A 17,915-nucleotide genomic window follows, 5' to 3' on the forward strand; every position below is an offset into this window, starting at 1 on the left:
AAAAAAAAAAAAAAAGAGAGAGAGAGAGAGAGAGAGAGAAAAGAAACAAACAAAACAGAATACTGGAAGCAATGCTTTAAACAGCCAAGAGACTCTAGGAAGAAAATAAAGCTAAAATTTAATTAAATACAAAGTAGGGCTAAGAAGACAGAGTAGCAGAAAAAAAGCAACAAAGTGACACAAGCTACACACACCTTTTCAATAACAGCTCTATCCATAGCCTGAACCCTCCAACCAAAAGATGCAGGCTAGCCACTGAATTAAGAAACAAAACCCACCTGTCAGTTACCTACAAGAAACTCATCTCAGCTTCAAGGATAGTCACCACCTTGAAGTGAAAGGACGAAAAGACGTATCCCAAGAAAATGGGATCAAGAGCAAGTTGGCATTGCCATCATATATTTGAGAAAATAGACTTCAAAGTAAAACTAATCAGAAGACAAAGAAGGGCATCTCATTCTAATCAAGGGATCAACATCAGGAAAAGATAACATACAACAAACTGCTATATGAGACAAAACCACAGCCAACACTATCCTAAACAGAGAAAAACTGGAAGCAATTCCATTAAAGTCAGAAATGAGACAGAGTTACCCACTATCCCCACTCTTTTTAAATATGGTGCCTGAAGTACTAGCTGGAGCAGTAAGGGAAGAGCTGGAAATTAAAGGGATACAAATAGAAAAGGAAGTCAAACAATTCTTATTTGCAAATGATATATTATACATGAGATCCAAAAATTCCACCAGGAAACTTCTAAAACAATCAGCAATTTCAGAGAAATAGCAGAATAAAAATTAACTGAACAAAAAAATTAGTAGTCTTCCTATACACCAAAAACACACCCACTGACAAAGACATGGTTACACTCCATTAACCACAGCATCAGAGTCAATAAAATATCTTGGAATAAACCTAGCCAAGGAGGCAAAATATGTCTATCATGAAAACTTCAACTCTTTGAAGAAACAGACTAGAAAGTGACAAGACATCACATGTTCATGAATTGGTAGCGTTAATACTGTGAAAATGACCATCAGACCAAAAGTTATTTACAAATTCAATGCAATCCCACCAAAAATAACCACTACACTCTTCACAGAAACAGAAGTAAAATCTTAAGATTCATATGGAACCAAAAAAGATCCCAGAGAGCCAAAGCAAGCCTGAGTTTATAAAAACACGGTAGCAATGCTCACTCAGCAGTAGCTGAACATTTCCTTTCTTTCCACTACAACACAAGTTCAGAGTTCAATTAAATTCAGAACCAGTTGCTGCTTGTGTGTGAGAAACACTCTGATACAGGGAAATTATGTCCTACAGAAACAAGAAGCCAGTGATGAATATGCAATGCTGAGTTGGAAAATGTTCTTCTAAAATAATCCTTTAATTATTTCATTGCATTTGAATGTGTATGTGAGGGAGGGAGGTAAGGGGATGCTAGGGATTATGAGCTAGGGCGTCCACACGCTAGGCAAGCACTCTGCCACCACTTCCAGCCAATTCTTTCCAAAGTCAAAAGACTATTCAGCATTACCTCCTCTAAATCCCAATCGTGAGGCGCCTCCACAAGAAATCTGGAGCAGTCCAGAGAGTCCGCCTTGTGCTTACACCCTCTATCTGGCTGGCTGACACGGAACAGGCCTCCAAGCTCTTCTGAGGTGTCTCCATCTTCATCTTCATTATCCTCTGTCACTAAAGAGAAAGATGAGAATAAAAACTTCAGTCCTACAAGACTCATTGCCCTGAACTAGTTAAATCACACTTCTTAGAATTCAAGGGATTGTGGATTCCTGTTCATTATAGACATCCCTGGGGCAATCACCCACTAAGTGCCAAAAGGCCAAAAGGTCAAAAATCTACCACCTAATGTGTCTGGAAGACTTATCCTCCTGCAAAGCAGCAGCAGAGACCATGAAGGAGTGAAAATATTGGAGCTGGGGAGGGGAAGCTATTTAAAGAAAAAGCTCTTACAGAAGATCTCCTACGCAGAGCTCCCTTGGAACTTCCCATCCCTAAATGTCTAGAAGCAAAATCTAAATGAAAATCAGTACAGATCACTTGCCAATTTTCTTATCAAAGGGCAACTTATTTCTGCATTTTTTTCAAAAAGAACTTATAAACAAGTTTAATAAATTATAAATAAGTGAACACAGGTGAAGAGAACACAGGGCTCTTGTTCTCACAAAGAGGGTACCTTCATAGTTCTAACACTAAATTTAACAAACAAATCTCATGAAGGGCTTTATAATAAATGACATAATGAATAATAGTCTCATTAAAACTGCTAAAGCATCTGAGCAATGTAGAAGACTAATTTACAGTCCTTGTGACATGATTATAAACACCTGCCAAGGCCAACAGGCTCAACAGGTAAGGGCACTTAGCACACAAGCCTGGGGACCTGAGCTGGATCCTGAAAACCCATAAAAAGGTGGACAGACAACCAGGTCCACACATTGGTCCTCTAGCCTCCATGCGTACACTTGGTACCAGTGCTCTTCCACATCATAAATGTACACATATACATAATACAAACACACACACACACTGCAAGTGAATAAAAAGTTTAAAATATGTTGTAAAAATGTCTGGTAAATACATACGAGCTGAGCCAAAAATAACACAGGTCAAAGTCTACTCTCAATTCTTATGTCAATGGCCTCTTTTCCTTTTCAGAAAATACTCTAAGAACCTAGAACATTTTGAGCTCTGAACCAGAGTTCCTTACCAGTCCCATAGATCAGCTTTCGAAGATTGGGAGCTGCTTGTTGCTGCCTCAGAAAGGCCTCTGCTGCTTTTCTGGAAAGGTCTTCCTTCCACTTGAGGGCACCTGAAAAACCAACACCCGGTTACATACGCCCACTGGCCCAAAGTCCACTCATTCTAAAACATGTTCATGACATGCTCCAGTCGTTAACAAATCCAAAGAGCAGACTCTACAGTGTGAACACCCTGTTAACAACAATTGTTTGGAGTCCCAAGTTTATCAGTTTAAGGATGTCCGGCGTTTCGGTGGAGTATTTACCTGACGTTTCTACAGAGTTGCTACTTTGCTCCTTGTGATCGTCTTCCTCTTTGAGTAAGTCTTCAATGTCGCTGGTCTCATCATCCAGGTTCTCTGACTCAAGTTTCTGTCCACTGTCCCGCTGAGGATTTGCGAGCTTTCCCCTGATCTCTTTGTGCTCTGAGTCTTCTTCCTCGGAACTGAGCTCAGATTCCTCAGACTCATCTTCAGATGGAAATGCCTCTTCGGCTGTACAGTGGCCAGAATCAGAAGCGATGAGGGCTGCTTTTCTCACTGGGGAAGGCTTCTGTGGATCTGGATGGTCCCTCCACTGGGGGGCTGCTGACAGTCTCACCTCACTAGCTCCTCTAACAGAGCTGGATTCCCCAGTGTCCTTCTCCCCTGTGGAGGCACCGTCAGCACTGCTTTCATCGGCTTCCTCTGCCTCCTCCTCCTCTCCCCCAGAGCTCCTCTCAAGGTCATCATCGCTATCAGCAAATGCTGGCAAGTCTGCCTCACTGTCTTCCTCGTGCTCCTCAAGCTTTGGTCGTTTGCGTCCCCCAATAGCCATGTATTTATGACTGCTGCTCTCAGCACCTTCTTCCTCTTCATCTTCTGCCTCATCATCACTAGAGTCATGTTCCATCCCGTCATCTTCAGACACGTCTTCTTCATCGTCACTCTCTTCATCTCCAGACTCATCTTCTGTGTCTCCAAAAATGGCTTTCCGACGCACTCGGCCTGTCTCCACATCCACCTGCTTTTCCTCTTTCGGCAGCCACAGCCTATATTTAAAGTAAATGAACACCAATTCAAACTGTGCAGTAAGTAGCTAATGTCAATCCACTATGCAAAGAAATGGGAGGCTAAGGCAGGAGGGTTCAAGGTTCTAGTCCTGTGGGCCGAGTAAGTTAAGACTTTGTGTGACACTCAGTAACTTAGTGAGACCCTGTCCCCAAATAGAAATTTAAAGAAAAAAAGGATCGAAAAGGATTGGAGTCAGTTTCCTGGTAGAACTCTGGCCAGCCTGTGCAGAGCCCTGTGTTCATTTCTTAGCATTTACTAAAGAAAACAGTACCATCATAGTCGCAAAGACAGCACAGAAAATTGATGACAAGCACTTAATAATTAGTAAGCAAACTCACAGCTCCCTAATGACACTCTTGCCAAGCACTAATAGAGAGAACATGGAGACTACTGTTAGAACTTAACAAAACAATTTATATCTTAGGAAAAGTATTCAAAAGGGAATTTAGTATTATTTATTACAATCTTTAAAACTGACTCCAGGTCTAAAGGACAATGTAAGCCTGGGTCACCCTGTTGTGTCAGAAAATATTATGCTCATACTAAGATTTATGAGAATGTGCCTAGAAGACATGGGAGACTCAGCACGAGGGTCAAATCTGGGACAATGTAGGCATCAGAGAAAAATAACAGCAATGGGATGGTAACACATAAAAACAAAACCAAAGTCTAGAGTCAGCTGTGATACAAAAATCCAGCAGGGAGGGACAGCCCTTTGTTAAATGGCAGCTGGCCAGAGTTCAGAGCAGTGCTCTGTGGGTCGGCTGGCCCAACCTCTGTGTGTTGCTAAGTTTGTAGAGTATGATGATACAGGCTGAGGAGACGCCTTGGCAGTTCAGAGCACTCAGTGATCTTACAGAAGACCTGGGTTCCATTAACTGGTACACAATCATTCAGATGGTAAAGCTTGGGATAAAATTAAAACAAAACAAAGCTATCCAATGTCATCTTACATATAAAACTGTGAAACCATCAATTATAAAAATCTAAAGTATACCATAAGACAGACCCTAAGTCAGAAACACAAATAACAAAACAATGACCATATAAAAAATGCATAGACAAAGAAAATGCTCATAATATTTAAATTACAGGTTATTTGTTATGTATATGTATGTGTGTGCCTACTGAGTTTATGTATACCATGAACATGTAAGTGGCCAAGGCGGGCAGAGGGTGGCACGAGTCCCTGGGCCTGGAGTTACAGGTGTCTGTAAGACAACAGATAGGTGGTGAGTGCCGAACCCAAGTCCTATGCAGAAGCAGGAAGTGCTCTTAACCACTGAGCTATCTCTCAAGCCCTGGGAATCGTGACCCTTAAATGTACTCTTTAATCTTTCATATTGCCATGCTAAACAATAATACATAGTATAATAAACTCTACTGTACACAATTTATCATGTTCAGATTGGTTACGGGGATGAGTTATAAAAGTCAGTGTTCAGCAAGCACCCACTAAGTATTATGGTACATAAGAATGTATCCAGGCTGAAAAATGAGCCATGTTAGTAGACACCTACCATGGTAATAATAATAAAAAAAAAAAATGTATGAAAGACTTTCAGAAAAAAGGCATTTGGACAGAACCCAAATAAACATCTAGATGCTGGTCTAGAATTTCAGTCATTAGACGATATCCAAATGGTCTCCTAGAAAACTGAAAGCAATCAATAGAAAAGTTCATGTAACATTTGAACATTATTCTGAATACTTCTGTTGAAAACAAGTCTTGTCTTTTTACTAAAATACAGTATTGTAATATTATGTAAGTAAACAAACCTGTCAAGAAGCACATGAATATTCACAGTAAACCAAAAATTCTAGAGCCAAATCCCATCAAAATAAAAACTGTGATGGAAGAGTGGTAGTTAATATATTTTTACTTTAACTTTTTTAAAATTAAAAATTAGAAAGAAAGCCAGTAACATGGGTATTAGATAAAAGCACTTATTGCCAAGCCTGACTTTCTGAGTTTGATTCCTAGAACTGACATGGTAAATAGAGAACCAACTCTGACAATCTGTGTGCATACACACACACACACACACACACACACACACACACACACACACACACAAATAAATGTTAAAAACAAACAAACAAACACTTAGTAAAATGGTAGACTTACCCTTGATTATCTATGTCTTCTGACCCCAGAGGTTTGGAATCAGAGAAAAGTGTCACTCTGCTTGAAGCCATCTTAGCATCGATACTGGCATGGGTAGAGATGAGACTCTGGACCAGTTCGTGTGTAGGGCCTGTTTCCTCCTGTCAAAGTCAGGAAAACTGTGCAAGTGAGGAAAGCAAAAGGATTCTGGGAACACACTGGCTTCATCATTTCTCATTACAGGCTAAAGACAGTCCAGCAGTTACAACTGCATACTGCTCATGCAGAAGACCTGAGAATTCAGTTTCCAGCACAGCACGCACACCAGAAGTTCACAGCCACCAGTACTCCCAGCACCACAGAGATCTGACATCTTGGCCTTTGTGGACACCTGGACACACATACATGCATCCATACATACATATAAACAGACACACAGAGACACAAAAAGTAAATTTTAAAAAATTATCTTATAGTTCTAAAAACTTTTTTCACTGTCCCAAAGAGAGAAGAAAATTCTTGAGACAAAGCCTAAAGTTGATTCCCAACAATGTAAGTGCTTCTCACGTTCATGCAGTACATCAATCTAACCTAAGCACTTACCTAGGAAAACACCAGGTCTCAACACTGTAGGCAAAAACTATTTTAACTAAGTAAGATTACATTTCAAAAAACTAACAAAAATTTAAAGTCTCTATCACTCCCAAGACTCAGGGAACACTGGAATACAAGGTAGCAAGAATGGAAGAGCCGGAGGACAGGAATAATGCTGAGTAACACGCCTCTGCACACGGTACGGCCACTGTTGTCATGAACTGACAGCAACTGTGCTCTTCTGCACAAGGTAGAGACTGTGAAGGCTCTCACTAGGGTTGAGACAGGGTTCATGAGGCCCCATCTCTCCCAGAGGAGCAAATGGCATTTTGTTTGGTTTTTTATGAGTAAGGGTATTTTGCCTGCACATTCTCATCCCTGTACCACTCGCACACTTCTAGGCCTGCAGAAGCCAGAAGAGGATGTCAGTTTCCCTGGAACTGGAGTAACAGTCAGTTGTAAGCCACCATGTGGGTGCTGGAAAGGTCCCAAGTCCTCTGGTAGAGGAAGCAGTAATCTCTGTAGTCTAGGTCCAGGAAATAACTCCAAACCTCTCCTCATGCAAATAACCCTAATAAAACTCAGTGGGTGATTATAAGAAAAAAAGTGGCCTACTGAAAAGGAGAGTGGCTATGAGGGAGGGAAGCGAGTATGAGAACTGCTGAAATCTATCACATACACATGCTACAACTAGTCAGTCAGTAAAAAATGTCAGCCAAGGGGGAGGACTTACTGAAAAGGCATCCACTAGGTGAGGGAAGAGAAGGTAACTGGGGTGACAGATCAAAATATAATATATACACATATAAAAATATCAAGTTAAGTGTTTCAAAACAAGAAGAGTATCTCAAATTTCTTACACACACACGGCTCTAATCTAGGGAAGTTCAACAGGAAAAGAGGATAAATGACAAAGGATGTTTAGTAAAGCCTCAAGAAGTCACTATTTTATATCTACCTAAATTATTCATAATACATACAAGTACATGTACACACACAATTAAAGATCTTAAATCAAGTATGCCACTTAGTCTGACACCATTCTCCACAAGAGTCACAGACTATCTAACAAATCCCCAATACCCAGGATGAGAAGTTTCCACATGAGTGGTTGATCAGGAGAGTCCAAGTGACTCCTAAAACAACATAGGCCATTGCCATTGCCCTTGGTTGTTTCTCAGAGGTTGAAGGTTCCTACTGTCAAAGATACTGCATACTTAGAACACAGAATTCAGAGGATTCAAACTGGATCCAACCTGAAAGCTCCTTCCTGAGGCCTAGCTTTCATAGCACCAGAAAATACAAAGCGAGCCAAGGGAAGGAGGTAATGAATAGTCCTACCCAGCTGTGATGCCAATGAACCACAGCAATGACCAATGTGGCAAGATGTTCCTAAAGGTGTAATACTGGCACTCATATCTGGGCAATAACCAACAGTTGCCTAATTGGATTTAAGGCCTGATCAATTCTAAGGAAACCATGCCTGGTACTGGCAAGCTAACCAACTAGGGGCTAATAAGTCATAGATCTTAGAGGACTTACTACTACCACTTCACTAGACCAGCATGATATCAACTGCATTCTAAAACATACCCTTATCCCCACAGATAAAGGCAGCAATCATACCTCATCAAAGGAGCCTCTCTTTATACCAAAGAGACCATTACAGAAAGCTATAAACTGCTCACAATGCCAGTTCAACAGATCAACAGATGGTTGAGAGCCCAGTCCCAACAGCTATATCTACAATACAACTCTTGACTTAGGTTCAAAGAACATCAAAGAGGGTGCAGAAAGATTTTTAAGAACCTTGTACCAGGAGTTCTGTAGATAAGATTTTGTTTCCTAGAAATGACAGGGAAGCTACAGCCCTGAAACCTCAACAATATGGCTGCCTGATCAAGACTTGAACAATGATATCACCAATAGAGACGCTAAAGTGGTGGGGGAAGCTCATATCCCACCAGCAGACAAAGAACTACAGGCAACTAATGATTGCTGAGGAAGAGTTAGTCTCACCTAGAGATGAGTCCCCTGATTAATTATCCCAAACAAAGTGGTCAGCCCTAAACTCAAATACACACAAACACCGTCAAATGAACTCAGTTATGTTTACATATGTATATTTACACATAAGTATATATTTATAAGCAACAATAATAATCAAAGAAAAAGAGGCCACATATTTAAGGAAGAGAAAATGGAAGGGGTTGAAGGAAAGGGGAAGAGGAAATGTGATTTAATTAATTTTGATTTTTATAAGTTGTAAATTAAGAATAAAAATATCACCAATTACTTACTTACTTACTTACACACACACACACACACACACACACACTCTTACATACACACATTCTAACCAGGGCTATATAGAGAACCTGTCTTAAAAAAAAAGAAAACAGACACACTGACTGACTGGCTGACTGACTGACTGGCTGACTAAAGGAACACTATAGACCGAGAAAGTGCTGTAGTCTTCTAGGAAGATGAGCACTGCCAGGCATCTTGCTGGTAGTAGTGCCAACAACTGCAAACTTCAAATCTGAAGAGGATCAAGGAGAGTATTTTTATTTTCTCTTGGTACAATGGGAAGAAAACACCTTTAAAATCATTGTTTTATCATAAACTTGGATTAAAAGAGAAAAGCTTTGGAAAGGAGAATATGAACACGATATCTGATAAGAAAAGAGTCATAAAGAATAATTCAGAAGAGAGCACTTCTTACCGCTGCCTGGAAGCCATGGCTGCCACCTAGGTCAACATAGACAGCATCTTTGTCGTACAGCACACCTCCAACTCCAGAGAGAGGCGCATAAACCAGCTTCTCCTTCTCATTCAAACAGCGCTTCTTTTGCTGTTCCGGAAGAGCACAGGGGTCTGGGAGAAAACTAACATCGCTGGCGACAAAATCTCCTACACCTGGAAGACAGAACCCAGGAAGAAACTTGGCAAGAAGTCAAGCATTCAAAAAACAAACAAGTATCAACTACTGGAAAAAACATTCCTGTGTTTGAAGGCAGGACACAGAAAAGGCACCACTAAGCAGTGGACCTTGCTAGCTAGATAATACAGCATTCAATCAATACTTTTAGCAGATGATGCATAGGTGGGTTATTTTTAAAAGCCACAGACTATGTCTCTGCCTTGTTTGGTAATGTTTCAGTGTTCCAAGAGGGTGACAAATATGGAGTTCTTTACAGTAGACAATACCTGGCATGTGGATCTGGCTGTTATTTTTCAGGTAGGCTCCCCGTAAATAACCATACAGAGACACCTTTCGGTCACACTTGATGTTTGTCCGGATGTCCTCAGGGTTTGTCAAATCTTCCATCCTAGGAAAATGAAATATGATCACATGGCAGGAAAGAACATAAAAAGTACATATACTTCTCTAAATGTGTTGACATCGCTTGCTCACATACTGAGAGCGTAGCTCAGTGATTCAACACTGGCCAGCACAGGAGGCCTGGAGTTTAATATCAAGTACCACGAATCCAAGTCTTGCTCCTTAAGTACACCACTCAGAAAAACTACAAAACACAGAAACAAGGAAGCATAGTCCACACCAAAGAACAAGCAGCAAAAACACGAGTGCTTCCACCTGGCTCTGTATGTGATGCACTCCACAAAGCACTACTAAGGGAGATAGTAGACACCCTCACTGGGTAAGGGAAAGGCAGAGAACATGCTTGGAAAACTTCTGGAAGAGTTAAGATTAGTCTGCTGGCTGAGGCCTTTGGTTAGCTTGGATCCCTCTAAAGAAGGGTACTACAGGGTACTTCATGAGGAAGCATGAAGAAAAACACTAAACAGGTGCCGAGTGACTAGAACTCTGGGCACAAGGACACCATCACAGATGCCAAAATTTTCCTCTTTTTTTATTATCTGCATTCGTTTTGTTGTTCTTTGTTTTGTTAAGGAAAAGAAAAAAAGCTAGGTAGTAGTGACAATGCCTTAAAACCCAGCACTTAGGAGGCAGAGGCAGGTGGATCCCTGAGTTCAAGGTCAGCCTGGTCTATAGAGCAAGTTCTAGGACAGCTGGGGCCACACACAGAAACCCTGTCTTGAAAAAAAAAGCCAAACAAAACAATGAAGAGAAGGAAAAACAAAACAAAAGAAGAATGTTGGGACTCAGTCCTCTATGCACTGAACTGTACCCCAAACACTGTAAACACTCCATAACTATTCACTCTACAAAGCATTGCATCTTCCAGTGACTGCACACAATAGGTATTACCACTGATCTTTCTTAAACCTTAAAAAAGTTAGAAAGAAATTCTCACTTGTATTTTACCTGTCTGCCAAGATGTAAGGATGAGACGTTTGCCATGTGAGAGGCCTAAACTTCATAACTGTAATAAATCTGCCCAGGTTGTGAATCTCTTGATTCTGATACTCTCCGTGTACCATTCCAGAAAGGTAGAATAGCTTGGCACCCTAAACATAAAACAAAGTAAGAATGAATGGCAATTAAACCTATGCCAATACCATAAAAAGCAAGGTCATTAGAAGTTACTGCCTTGGTGTTTTCAAAGCTGGCTGCCATCTTCAGGACTTGTCATGTGATTTCTCTCAGTTAAATTAAGTACTGGCATATGTGGAGAAAGCATTGAGATTCCTGAGCAGAAACTTCTGAAGCACTGCATCAAATCATGACCAATACTGTGCACTGTATGTGCACAGAAGCAAACGAGATACACCTGCATCAAATCATGACCAACAGAGTGCATGTCTCACGTGTATGCACAGAAGCAGAGAGAAACACTAAGAAGCCCTGACAAAGACCATGTGGAGGAAACAGGCCAAGGGCAATAAACATAGGCAGACAAGCCAACCCTAGATATTTTATGAACAGCTCTTCATTCTGGCTACATTAAAGGATTAAAAGTGACAGGGTCCAATAATAATTCCCTCCTACCGGGTAGACTTCTGTCCAGAATCTGTGCTTTAACCGCTTCTTTGTCTTCTTGAGTTGCTTGTTATGCTTGAAGGAGTCTAAATGGGTGAGAACTCCCATAATTTTAGGAAAGCCATGTACTTGACAGATGTTTAGAAACTCAAATGTCTCCATTTCAAACCCAAAGCTGGCATCTATAAGCATTAGCACCTAAAAATAGAACACAATTTTTCACTGAAGCCATGAAAATACTCCACCCAAGAGTCAGCAAATTATGGCACACGGTCACATCAAGTCACTCACTTGTTTTCTTAAATATTCAAAAGAATGTCACAAAAGGTATCTCCATTAATATTTATATCCTCAAATTACAAAATCATTAGTATCTCAGTCATTTTAAAAACACAAGGCTTAGCAAGCTTAGTCTATATTGTACTAAGAGTAACTCCCAAATTTAAATATTATATTTAAAAATCAGTATAGGTTGATATGGCCAGAGAGAGATGGCTCAACAGTTAGAGCATTTGTTTATACAGAGGACCCAAATTCAATTTCCAGCACCTACACAGCAGCTCACAAACATCTATAACTCCAGTTCCAGGGGATGCAACACCCTCTTCTCACCTCTGCAGGCACCAGACATGCACAGGTGCACAGACTCACATGCAAGCAAACTATTCATATACATAAAAGAAATAAATCTTACACACACACACACACACACACACACACACACACACACACACACACACACACACAGTTCTGTTATCCTGTCATGCTAGGTTAAGAGATGGCTTTAATAAAAAAAAAAAAAAGAAAAGAAAACCACCACTTCAAAAACCCAATTCAGGCTCTATGCTTTTCTTGTAATTAGTACTATACAGGTTTTCTACTGATAAACCCTGACCACTTCACCCTACCATAATCATTAAGAATGGAAATCCTATGGCATGTACAAGTTGCTGGGGAGAAGTGGGGAAATCATCAACCACTTTACCCAGCTGTGAACCCCATTAGCCACAATGGCGAACTGCCAGTTATGTTCACCACTCAGATGACCATTGTGCTGGTAGCCAACTGCTTTTTGATTGAATTTGAGGCTACTTCTACAGAACTCATATCTAGCATTGTCAAACTGGTCAAGAGGCTGTGGCTGGAGAGATCATAAGCTCTCCAGAATCTACTACTGGTGTTTTGTCAAAAAACACAGTGTCAGACTGCCCTCTGAGTAGTATATTTAGTGGGAGACAGAAACATGTAGTATTCTGAGTTTGGGGTTAGCCTGGTATATATAGCAGGTTATAGGCCAGCACTCAGGGCTCACAGTTGGACTCTGTATCAGGAATCAAAAACAAAACAAAACAAAAATACAACCAAACAAATAAACAAACAACAACAACAAAAAATGATTAGTCTGACTCTTATCCTTTTTCCGAGATACTTTCTGCAAGTGGTGGCAGTTAATACAGATTCATGGCTAGTCAAACAACTGTAGAATGCATGGCCCTAAACAAGACATCAGTGTTACTGAATCACCCTCTCCACTGCTCAGGAATACTGCAGAAGACAGGGTAAAAAGAATGTTAAAAGCCAGAAGATGGGGAAGAGTATACTCAAAAACTCACTGTGACCTGGACAAGGCTGAGACCATCATCAGCATTCCTTCATGTACTATGGGAAGCTAATGGATGCTAAGAAGAGGAGCCAGTGTCCCAGTAAATAATCCCACTCAACAAGCAGTCATAATTAAACACAGTGAGTCAAACATATCCTTAACTAAATAGATAGAAAGTCATCAGTACTCAGGAGGCAGAGGCAGGTAGATCCCTGGGTCTATATAGTGAGTTTCAAGACAGCCAGGGCCATGCAGAGAAGCCCTGTCTCAAAAACCAAAACCAAAACAAAACAAAACAAAACAAAACAAAAAATCAAAAAGGCATCAAAGTGGTCTAGTTGGGAGGATTTCAGTAGAAGAGGGAGATATTAAGGAATAATGGAGGATGAAAATGACCAAATTCTGTATACACATATAGGAAGTTATCAAACAGTGATACAAAGAGGATTCTATAAAACAAAAACTTATACTCAAAAAGAAAAGGAAGTAGAGATTCCTGCTTTGTCCCAGTAATCCCAGCACTCGGGAGGCAGAGGCAGGTAGATCTCTAAGTTTGAGAACAGCCTGGTCTACAGAGTAGTTCCAGGACAGCTAGAGCTACACAGAGAAACCCTGTCTCAAGAAAGAAAAATAAAGGGTTCATCCCAAAACAATTAACTTAACTATTAGGAGCCTCGATTTCATTATATGTAAAGTGCATTGGTGGTTATGTGAACTAAATGTACAGAATGCTGTTGGCATAGTACCTAGGAAACATTCAAGAAATGGCAGGTATTGTACAAGCAAGTTGATGTGTGCATGCATGCGCATGTGTGCACTGATATAATCTTGTCTTATACGTGTATATGTGTATCGATATAATCTTGTCTTGTCATGTGTGTGCATGTATGTATCATATACTAATCTTCTCATTATTTTCTCACCCTATGCTTTTCTTTAAGTTTTAGATGTGTTCATCATGTACATTTTGGTAGTATCAATGGCTGCCATAATTTCAACCACTTCTATTCTATCTTTCTTTAATAATCACAAGTATTTCCCTGCAAATGAGATAAATAACCCATCACATCATCACACTCTCCATTGGGAACCCAGGCCATCCTATTGACTTACCAGATCTGCTACTTTAGCTAAATCAATCATTACATTGATGTCACATCCACATTCAATAATGGTAAGTCTGCGCTTTTTACCTGTAAGTACAAGGATGAAACTTTTACATTTTAAAAAATTTGAAAATGCCCTATAACTCTACAGTGCTCATGGCTTGAACTATATCCTGTAAAACACCATATACCTTTACAGGACAATTCTAGACAGTTTACAACTAATGACCACGATCTTCTGAGCTACAGGCCAGTCTCTTTATCTCCATCAAAACTTCCTGTACTCTCAATACAACCACAAACATCATCAAACCTTACATAACAGTATCTTCATGGGGCAGTAAACACAGTGATCAAGGATATCCCAAAGATAAAGAAATGCCCTACTCCATCACTTCTTTAACAAGCCACTTCAGTTTCTACCATTACCATTTGGAGAATTTACTTCATTTTCTCTCACTGAAGCACCCAAATTCTTTGTTTGTTTGTTTGTTTTTTCGAGACAGGGTTTTCTTTGTGTAGCCCTGGCTGTCCTGGAACTCACTCTGTAGACCAGGCTGGCCTCAAACTCAGAAATCTGCCTGTCTCTGCCTCCCAAGTGCTAGGATTAAAGGCGTGTGCCACCACCGTCTGGCCGAAGTACCCAAGTTCTAATCCCAGCTCTCTGGAGCCAAAGACTCCAGAGTGCATCTCTGTGAATTCAAGGTCAGCCTGGTCTATATACCAAGTTCCAGGAGAACCAGAGCTATATAGAGAGACCCTGCTCAAATACAAACACAAATAAAAGCACATAAGTTCTCATAAGAGTAGTTTTGAGAAGGAAAGCAGATGTGTGTGGTATATGGGAGTTCACCTATTGTTAAATGAATGTGCTCACAATAACTAGACCCAGTCCTAGGCCTTTCCAAGAAGCACACTTGACAAAGCAGACCAAGCAGTCAGTCAGACTGAGGAGGTGCACATCAACTCGGGTATGTCTGAGAAGTTAGCTTTGAAGTTACAGGCAATTCAGTAAAAGCAAACATATGGTAATCAGATGTAACAGCATGGGTGTTATATATTCTATTGGAACAAAGAGCAACAATCCTCATCACAGCAGTCTATGGCAGCACTCCCTACCTGACACGATTGTCACAGGGCCTCTGATCTCACTCAACTTCTGTCTGGTAAAATTCCGAATGAGGCATCGTATCAAAGTGCTCTTTCCAACTTTTGGAGGCCCCATCACCACCACCACTATTGGTGGGGGCTCCAGTGGAGTTCTGTCAACCACTGGAATGTGATGCTTTTTCGTCTTTAAGTCCTGAGTCCTATTTGTTTACAAAAATAAAACAAAACAAAAAGTTTACTTCCAAAATACAAAAGATCTTTTTAAAGTACAGATGCTAGAGAGAACAGATAATACATGAAAACAATTAACTTTATTTTAACTGGTTAACTTCTACCCCCTCCTCACCCAAAAATTATTCTTCAGTAAAAATAAAACAGATGACTAAAAAATAAAGTTAATAATCAAACACAACATGAGACTGATTTGGCTTTAATGTTTAAGAGAATAAAAGGTAACCATAGTGACAAGATGTTATAACACAAGTTGAGGTGTAGGAGATGTTCTATCAACTAGCTATTAACTTGTGCCCTGAATCTGTTTTCTTATCCACAGATGAGAATAATTCCTAATTTCTTAATGCTGTTGAAAGAACTCAATTAGGTAATGTTTAAAGGAAACTGATGGCTATATATCAATATCTCCCTAAATAAAGCTATTTTAGTATTTTATAACAAATGAAAGATATCCAGGGGTGAGGGGGACCACCAACACTTATTACCATGGAGATATTTAAAGTTTAGAAGATTTTTCTGTGATCGAAATTTTATAAATTCTTTTTCCTCTTGGACAAGAAAGAAAGAAGGGGAGAAAGAAAACAGAGGGAAAAGGCAAAGGGCAGGTGTTAGAGGGAAAAATGCTTCTTTGGCAGAACTCTGACATTTCAGGAAAAGCCATATGGCATGCCTACATCCTTCAGACCTGAATTAGTCTCCCAAGGCAAATGTCATGTGAGAGAGTGCTTAATGAAAGATCCATCACCCCAGGAAAACACACCTGTGAAAGGACCGAGCCATCCGCACAGCAGACTGCACTGCAAAAGCTTTGGGGTTTCTCTTCCGGGCATCCTCTTCATCTCCAAGCTGCAGATCCTGCAGGTGCCGCTTCTTTTTCTTCTCAGCTTTAGGCCCACTGTGCTTCTTTCTGTGCTTCTTGTGATCCTTGGCCTCCATGGCGACTACTTATCAGCTACAAGCAAGTCTTACCTACGTGGAACAGGGTGGCACAGCAGTGGGAATAGATTATAATCAGGACAACGTGGGAGGGCAGGAATTTATGTGTAAGTCCTGATGTATTTGTTCTCCGAACAGAGGAAGAAATGTCTAGCCGGTAGATCTCCAAATTCACTTCTCTTTCTTACGCCATAAAGTAAGAGAGTTACCAGCACCAACACTAGCCTTTTTATTATGTTTTATGTTGAAGCCACCGACAGTATTCATTCTTGTGATGACAGAAACATATTCTATCTGCGGTTCTCAATCCGGTAGCCTTGTTAACTACACGTGGTTACAGAGAATCTCAAGCGTACCTTGGGAAACTGAAAACAATCTTAAGTTTTAATTAATTTTTAAACTTTAACAGTCGCGGGTGGCTAGTGCCTACTATTCTAGACAGCTTAGGCCGAAGTGGCTTTTTAATTTAAACGAAAACAAACACAAAACTTTAAAACATCACAACAGTGCTGGACAGACCGGTCTCCCGGCAACTGGAGGAAGCACATTTTCCCCCTCCCAATGCTCTATTTTTGCTGGGAAAAGCACACGCAGCAGAGCTGGGCAGACCCCTCCCAGCTAGAGTGACCCTCTCCCCGGCACATCTCCAGAATCCAGTACTGCACGAACCGACTTCCTCCGCACTCCCCGGAGCAACTCTCCGGCGGTTGGGAAACTTGCCTTCCAGTCCAGACGCAGCTTGGAAGACGCAGCCTGTCGGGAGGCCGAGGACCGACTTAACCGGGAATCCGACTGACGGAAGGACGGGGCTCCTGAGAGCACTCAAAAGACTCACAGCAGCAACCACTCAAGCCCGCAAGCACGACACCGGAAACGGAAATTGTCCGTCGCTTGTATCCGTCGGAGGGAAACGAGAAGCAGAAGAGAAAAAAAAAACCGTGGACGGACCGCTTTCAGGGGAAAGCCGGAAGTAAGCGCTTGATTGGCTGAGGGTTGCACAAGCGCGCCTTCGGGTTTCGCATGGACTGCCTTCTCCTTCGAATCCGACTGGAAAACCTGGCCCAGAGGATCCAGAATCCGGCTCTCAGCCTGCGCGACCTGGCATCAGAGGTTTCGCGCGGCGCCGTGCCCTGGCCCGCTTATTTGAGTACAAGAGGAACGCAGGAAGGGCGCCTGAGTCATCGCCAGTCCCAGCTTGAAAGCTCTGACTCTCGCCGCCCAACCGGCTACGGTCCGGCCAGCTGCGGCTCTCGGTCACGGCTGCCAGAGCTGTCCTCACGGTTTCTCAGCTCTCTACTGCCCTCTTGTGCCAGGACCGACCAGCTGAGGGCAGGGTGCTCCTCTAAGCTCCCGGAGAGGGCTTTTTCTCAAGAAATGTCTTAGCTTGCCATTTTGTGTGCATGTGTGTCTATGTCTGTCTTGTGTCTCACTGTTCAGCCTTGCGTTCCCAGGACTCAGTCCAGGCCCGCCTGAGGGAAAGCCCTCCAACCCCCAGTTCCAGT

General features: G+C 41.4%; 1 protein-coding gene across 1 annotated transcript in view; it reads right to left on the bottom strand.

Annotated features, from left to right (window-relative positions):
- The window catches only part of Bms1 (BMS1 ribosome biogenesis factor), a 34,045-nt gene extending 16,691 nt beyond the window's left edge, over positions 1 to 17,354 (bottom strand). Inside the window, exons 1-12 of the mRNA XM_031383108.1 lie at positions 17,134 to 17,354; positions 16,238 to 16,446; positions 15,253 to 15,443; positions 14,141 to 14,220; positions 11,434 to 11,622; positions 10,810 to 10,952; positions 9,726 to 9,847; positions 9,241 to 9,434; positions 5,943 to 6,082; positions 3,029 to 3,792; positions 2,732 to 2,833; positions 1,538 to 1,695 (exon numbers count right to left, since the gene is read on the bottom strand). Coding sequence (XP_031238968.1) covers positions 1,538 to 1,695; positions 2,732 to 2,833; positions 3,029 to 3,792; positions 5,943 to 6,082; positions 9,241 to 9,434; positions 9,726 to 9,847; positions 10,810 to 10,952; positions 11,434 to 11,622; positions 14,141 to 14,220; positions 15,253 to 15,443; positions 16,238 to 16,413 — 2,259 coding nt within the window. The 5' untranslated portion in view covers positions 16,414 to 16,446; positions 17,134 to 17,354. The remainder of the gene's footprint in view (positions 1 to 1,537; positions 1,696 to 2,731; positions 2,834 to 3,028; positions 3,793 to 5,942; positions 6,083 to 9,240; positions 9,435 to 9,725; positions 9,848 to 10,809; positions 10,953 to 11,433; positions 11,623 to 14,140; positions 14,221 to 15,252; positions 15,444 to 16,237; positions 16,447 to 17,133) is intronic.
- Between the last annotated feature and the right edge of the window lie 561 nt (positions 17,355 to 17,915).

The sequence above is a fragment of the Mastomys coucha genome, unplaced genomic scaffold, assembly GCF_008632895.1.
Source record: "Mastomys coucha isolate ucsf_1 unplaced genomic scaffold, UCSF_Mcou_1 pScaffold20, whole genome shotgun sequence".
Lineage (NCBI taxonomy): Eukaryota > Metazoa > Chordata > Mammalia > Rodentia > Muridae > Mastomys > Mastomys coucha.